Source organism: Montipora capricornis, chromosome 13 (assembly GCF_036669925.1).
Source record: "Montipora capricornis isolate CH-2021 chromosome 13, ASM3666992v2, whole genome shotgun sequence".
NCBI classification, from domain to species: Eukaryota; Metazoa; Cnidaria; class Anthozoa; order Scleractinia; family Acroporidae; genus Montipora; species Montipora capricornis.
In genome coordinates this window covers 5,924,262-5,930,541 of record NC_090895.1, presented here as the reverse complement: position 1 = coordinate 5,930,541, position 6,280 = coordinate 5,924,262, and the positions used below count along the sequence as shown (strand labels likewise).

The window sequence follows — 6,280 nt, the reverse complement described above, 5'->3', positions numbered from 1 at the left end:
CAGGGCGGAGAATTTTTCAATGATTACGTATGAAATCGCAAGCGATCGCAAGTCAGTGGAACTTGACAAAGACTGTATTAGAGTACATCGATCCGAAAGTGATCAAAAAAGAAAGTATCATGCTCTTTTTTTGTTTGTTTGTTTTTTCTGCTCTTTCCTCAGTGTTATTCATCTGCATACAAAATCTTCAACATTTTCTCGAAACAGATAGGCGATACTTACAATGAACTGTGACTCTGACTGAGTCAATTGCTTTGCCGTGCCCGTTAATTGCAGTGCACAGATACAAACCATCCTGGTTCCTGTTTATATTTTTCAATGAAAGGACCGTGCTTGAGTTAAGGGTCTTCTCTTCGTTACTAGCTTTTGACCACGTTATTGAGGGTGGAGGAGTGCCACTTGCGTGACAAGAGAGCCTCACGTCATTACTTTCGTTGACTGTTTGGTTGGGCGAAATCACAGTAATCGTAGGAGGCCCTATAAACAAAGAAAGAGTTACTCACAGAGGTCATCTAATTTGGCACCGATTGATTTGTGAAAACAAATGTTGATTCGGGGTTTGGCTCAAATTTTCAATGGATAGCTTTTTCTGCAAATTGTGCACTTTCAGCATTAGTGATTTGTTCGTAGGCAGGATTATCACAACAGCTTCTGCCAATTACTGCACTGTTACTGGCATGCATAATAAACCACAACTCCAAAGCTTCATGGCCTTCTCATTTCAACCAATTTGTGCTTTCATATCGACGTCCGTCATGTCGGAATTTCTCTCCTGGAATTGTGACTCTTTTCCATTTACCAGGGGCACCCAACGTCAATTTTCGGAACTTCAATATCTGTTCGGAAGACGATTTGAGATTTAGAATTTTCGGAACATTTGTTGTAAAATTTCTTGCTTAACTGCCTCTCTTAGGATTTTCCAACATCTGAAAAATGGTATAATTGCCCATTTTTTACGGATTTTTACCCTAAAAAGGTCACCTAGAATTTTCGGGAGCCTTTTTTCTGGCTGAAATTTTCGAAACGGTAAGTTTTGATCCCTATAGTTTTCGGATCACTAGACTTTCAGCTAGGAAATCCGAACAGCTGAAAAATTTTTTGGGGACACAAATATGCATATATCTACCGTTTAAATACTAAAACACGGTTAACGATGCTATGTCTAAGTGGTTTTGAACAATATTCTCGATGGGTGCCCCTGATTTACGTTGATCGCCTTATATTCTAGTCAAGCGAGCCGTGCTGGTGACAAACAATATGTTTTGATCCACGAAAACGAAAAAAAAACAGATGTTTCATCTTTCGTGTCCGTCCTCTGAGTACGTCTGGGTTTATGCCTAATCTATAAATTTGATTAACATTAATCTCTCTTTAGAGCGACCAATTCGACCTTTATTATTCAGCCTTTTCGCCGCGAAGATGACTTGAAATTAACTGTTGCTTTACAAAGGAAACCAGCAGTGAAGTTTAAGGTTTTAGATTCGGTTAAAATACCAAACCTAACTTGGTTGTACTGTGAATTATACAGCGTATGTATAAACACTGTAGGTTACGTAAGTATTGTCAGAGGTTTTCGTAGAAGTGTCTATTGTGAAGTGAAGTTGAGTAAATAAATAAACAAATGAATATAAAATAGTAATAAATTAATAAATGAACTACCGAAACTGTCATCCTTTTATCTGGTTCCCTTCTAACGATTCGTTTCAAGCGCTCAGCATTAAAAGATGCGCCATGATATGTGAGGAAAATAAGTGCTTCGACAGCTCTTAGAGGGGATATGTCGCACAAAATGACGTCATTAAATGACACCCAAAACGCCCAAAAAGTAAATTGAAACATTGCAACATCCACTTTAAACTGTTGAACAACATAAAAGAAATACAGCAAAAGGAAAGAAAGGAAAGTATGGATGGACACAAATGGGCAAGACTGAAACGGATTGCATTTTGGTAATCTTGAAAAAAGTCAGTCCGACGTTTTTTGTTTTTTCTCAGAATCATCTTGTTTGTGATGTAACAAATAATTTTATCAGTGAAGGAATTCCACATTACCATTCTCGAGTTTTCAACACGTGATTAACTAAAAATGTTCACTTAACACCCTAAAATAACGTGACATAACCCTGTAATAAACTTAAAGAATGAAATTGTGTTTTCCCAGGCTATGATCAGTCCTTCACTAAGAGGATCAACATTTAACTGTATACTATGATACTGCTTTAGCAACTGGAATAAACTTAAAAGCCCCGGCAATAAAAGATCAAAAGACAGAAATTCTACTGGCATTTTATTAGAAAAATCTGGCATGATAAGCATGGAAACGGGTAATTTGAAAGTGTAAGAAAAAACGCTTGATATATAAAGTTTAAGCGGCTTAGCTGGAAATTCCTTGTGAACACAAAGGATGGAAATTAGTCAAATAACGAAATCCCGGAGCCGTCAGTATTTCTATTGGGACTTTAAACACAAGTAACAATGGAAAGAGAACACTTTTTGGTACTTTCCCTGTTTCCACTTAACAATCTCCAGGTTCGTGTTCGTATAACTGTTTTAAATTTATGCCATCAATACGCCGAATTTTCCATATAAGAATAAAAAATCTGGTAGAGTAGACACCATTTAATACAGTAGAGGTCATTTTGGCTGACGAAAGACTCTAGAAGGACGTCTTGATTCAGAATAGACCTACCTAGTATTATCAGTTGAGTGCAATTTACTTCGCTGTGTCCTTGCATTCCATTGGCAGAAGGCCTCGTGTTCACTTCACAGCAGTACTCAGCTTTGTCATCCATTTTCAAGTTCAAAAGCATAAATGATGGTGTTCCTCTCTGCAGCAACACAACTTTCTCGCTAAAGGAATCATAAAACACTATCCCACTTTTATCATATTTCATAATTTTTGTCAAATGGCTACCCTGGCGTTTAAGCAAGACGAAATAGTCCAGTACATTTGTGGAAGTAAGTGTGTAATTCCATTCTAGGGTGACGTTTTTACCAAGAGTCGCGGACACAGGGTTCGCAGGTGTTTTCGTCCAGGTAATAGCTGCAAAGAAGAACAGATCTATATTGATTACGTTTCTACACCTGACATCTGCAATCTATGGTTAACATATGATTGCATTGTACTATCACATGAAGGCCGGAAACTACACCGAGATGGCGAAGATAAAGTTATTTCTTTGAAACCTTGGCAAAAGCAAAGCAGGAAACCATTTTACCAATTGGAACAGGGCAGAAACTACAAAACTCAGTACTTTTTTCGCGAGATAAGATTTGACCACCGTCCATTTTGTTGGCTCTGCTTGGTATGTTTGATTTTCCAATTCCCTTCTTTAAAGGAAATGAAAAGATGCGCAATACTGAGCAAATTACCTGATGACTGGAGAAACAAAATTAATGATACCGTGATAAATAGAGATGTTTCTTTGTGTGAAAGGAGCAGCAACCTAATGGATTCACACAACGACACCATGCTTGACCGCTAGCAAGACGCTCGGGTTCAGCGAAAGAACAATAAGAGACACGTACTTTACATTATCACTATGCTTGGAATGCACCTTCACAGATCAATTGCTTTCTCCAGTAACGACAAGTTCCGATTGTTTAATCCCCTAAATCTGCCAATCGGATTTAATTGGGGTTCTAATGGGTTTACTTAAAGTCACGAATGTTATTTACAGCTTTTTCTTCTATATATATAATTTTTGAATTATATAGCTATTTTATTCAGCTAGGATCTAGGTTGGTGCACAACTTGCCAGATGCATCGAATGCTGATTAACTACCCACATAACCCATGTTTAAGTTCTTTAAACGTTGCATTATGCCTTCAAGATTCCGGTCTGGTCCATTTAAACCCTATTATAAACACTCGATGAAATTCTTACGATGACATGTTTCGTTTAACGGCAATAATAGAGTATCTTTAACTATCAATATCTTTGAGGAAAAATTCATACTCTAGGAAACCCCCAGGCTCCCCGAATCTGAATATGACAAAAAGACAAAAGATGAGAGGTCGGCTCCATCCTAAGGGGAGTAAGAGGTGGTTTACGAATGCAAGAATAATCAAACTAGCTTTATTTCCTTATCGGTAATATTTGCATTTATTTTCAGGAACCCCAATGAAGACGACCTCCTGCAGTGATAAAACTCTTAACAAGTTTGTTAATTGGGTAGTCCAATTTTTCACTCGTTTCCGCTGTAACGGACGCACGGTTTTGATACACCTTGCTAAGGTTTATCGAAATTCATTATTAAATGTCACTAGGCTCTAGGCGATAAGAAATTTGCGGAACCCTATTTCAGATAATTAATTGAAAATTTGTGGCTTTTTCTGCTTAACCTAAATTTCGATTTCAGTCAGTGTCAGAAGAGACACGAGAGTCTCTTACTTCATCATGATCATCTCGGACTTATCAGATTCCTCTGTCAAAAGAGGATTTGTGACTTGCTACGTCACAGGCCAACGGAAATAGAATGTCGTATCAAAATGAAAGTTGTTTTCATCATGAAGTTTCGTTATTAGCGACCATTTTCAAATCATTAAATGCGACAAAGGCTGCTGGTTATAATTAATTGTGTGGCATTTACTTCAAGAGAAAGAAGGGGAATTCATCTTTGCTTACTGAAGGTAGCAACTTTCAAAGTGTCCGATGGAATGGGCATTTTGTTTATCCCAAATAACATAGACCTTTTTCATCAATGGCGGTCAATTTATAATTCTTTTGTCCAAGTACAAATTTGCCTACTAAGTCTTGATACCATACAGTAAATTGAAAAGAATACTTGCTCTAAAATAAGGCTTGGTAGGCTAATTTGCACATTGACAAAAGAATAATAAAAGAGGGGGTAGGGTATAGTTTTGTAAGAGGCTTAATACCATACGCAATACCGCTTGTCCTACGGTATTTAAATTCAAAAACATCTTTTGATATATTTAAAAGAAGTAAAAACCTTTTTGAATCGCGAAAAAATTTGCGAAATCTATTGCATTCTAATATTTTTTGAAAGAGCAAGCCCGGATCGCTTCTCTTTCTTGAAACAGTTCGATTATCAAGGAGTAAGCGACACTACAGGAATGATCCTGATTTGAAAATGCTCAGATGTATTCAAACTAATGACGGCTGTGAGAGAAAAGATGAAAAAAACCCAAAACCTATGAACGTTACGTCATTGACCAAGTGGACAGGGTGCTTATTTGCATTCTGATTAACTTATGTGGGTGGGTTTAAAACACAGGTCACATTCCACGGGTCAGGAGAACAATTAAGCCAAACGTTTCCCATAGACCTGAAACAACACGTTTGTAGAGTGATTAGGGCAAAGAGACACTTTTGGTTTTGTTTATTTATCTTTACGCCTGTGCTACATCCGCCGCTCCTCCAGAAGGTTCTTTTGAATTCATCCCCTATCACACTATGTCAACAGCGAACTGGTTTCTTCCCTCCAACTCTGTTAATGGGTCTGTAGAGAACGCACAATGCACATCAGAAATGGACAAAGGATAAAAAAGCACACTGCGAAAACAACTCACAGCCGTTACTTATATATAGCGTTGTTCCTCGTGACGTCACCCATTGTTTTGGTGTCCTTTGGAAAGAGAGAACCTGTCAAATTATTCACTAAACGTCAGTTTTTTTTATCCGTCTTTCCCACACCGGGAATCGAACCGGGGCCACAGCGTTGATTAACTTATGTGGATGGGTCTAAAACACAGGTCACACTCCACAGGTCAGGAGAACAACTAAGCCAAAAGTTTCCCATAGACCTGAAACAACACGTTTGTAGAGTGATTAGGGCAAAGAGACACTTTTGGTTTTGTTTATTTATCTTTGGGCCTATCAGTTCTACATCCGCCGCTTGTACTGTAGGTTCTTTTGAATTCATTCCCTATCACACTATGTCAACAGCTAACTGCTTTCTTCCCTCCAATTCGGTTAATGGGTCAGTAGAGAACGCACACTGCACACCAGAAATGGACAAAGGATAAAAAAGCACACTGCGAAAACAACTCACGGTCTTTACTTATATATAGCGTTGTTTCTCACGACGTCATCCATTGTCTTGGTGTCCTTTGGAACCCGTCAAATTATTCACTAAACGTCAGACGACCATCCGTCTTTCCCACACTGGGATTCGAACCGGGGCTACGGCGGTGAGAGCGCCGGATCCTAACCACTAGACCATATGGGAGTGAACACACCACTTACCACAACTCGGTCATTATCACACACCTCTTAACAACCTCTCACTGATGTGTCTCTCTGCTCTGTTGTATC

At 38.5% G+C, this 6,280-nt stretch overlaps 1 protein-coding gene and 2 long non-coding RNA genes across 4 annotated transcripts in view; 1 reads left to right on the top strand and 2 right to left on the bottom strand.

The window, feature by feature from the left end:
- LOC138029715 (hemicentin-1-like) overlaps nucleotides 1–4,000 on the bottom strand; it is a 28,073-nt gene extending 24,073 nt beyond the window's left edge. The window contains exons 1-3 of the mRNA XM_068877470.1: nucleotides 3,372–4,000; nucleotides 2,689–3,042; nucleotides 223–477 (exon numbers count right to left, since the gene is read on the bottom strand). Of these exons, the coding sequence (XP_068733571.1) occupies nucleotides 223–477; nucleotides 2,689–3,042; nucleotides 3,372–3,471 (709 nt within the window). The 5' untranslated portion in view covers nucleotides 3,472–4,000. The remainder of the gene's footprint in view (nucleotides 1–222; nucleotides 478–2,688; nucleotides 3,043–3,371) is intronic.
- LOC138029838 (uncharacterized) lies at nucleotides 2,357–4,751 on the top strand. Its single transcript, XR_011127945.1, has 3 exons — nucleotides 2,357–2,528; nucleotides 2,981–3,304; nucleotides 4,116–4,751. It is a non-coding gene; the product is annotated as an uncharacterized lncRNA (long non-coding RNA).
- A 579-nt stretch (nucleotides 4,752–5,330) lies between these two features.
- LOC138029834 (uncharacterized) lies at nucleotides 5,331–6,280 on the bottom strand. Of its 2 annotated transcripts, none has more exons than XR_011127940.1 (2): nucleotides 5,536–6,280; nucleotides 5,331–5,465 (listed from the first exon to the last, which is right to left on the bottom strand). It is a non-coding gene; the product is annotated as an uncharacterized lncRNA (long non-coding RNA). The 2 variants fall into 2 exon arrangements; XR_011127941.1 differs by having other exon boundaries at nucleotides 5,545–6,280.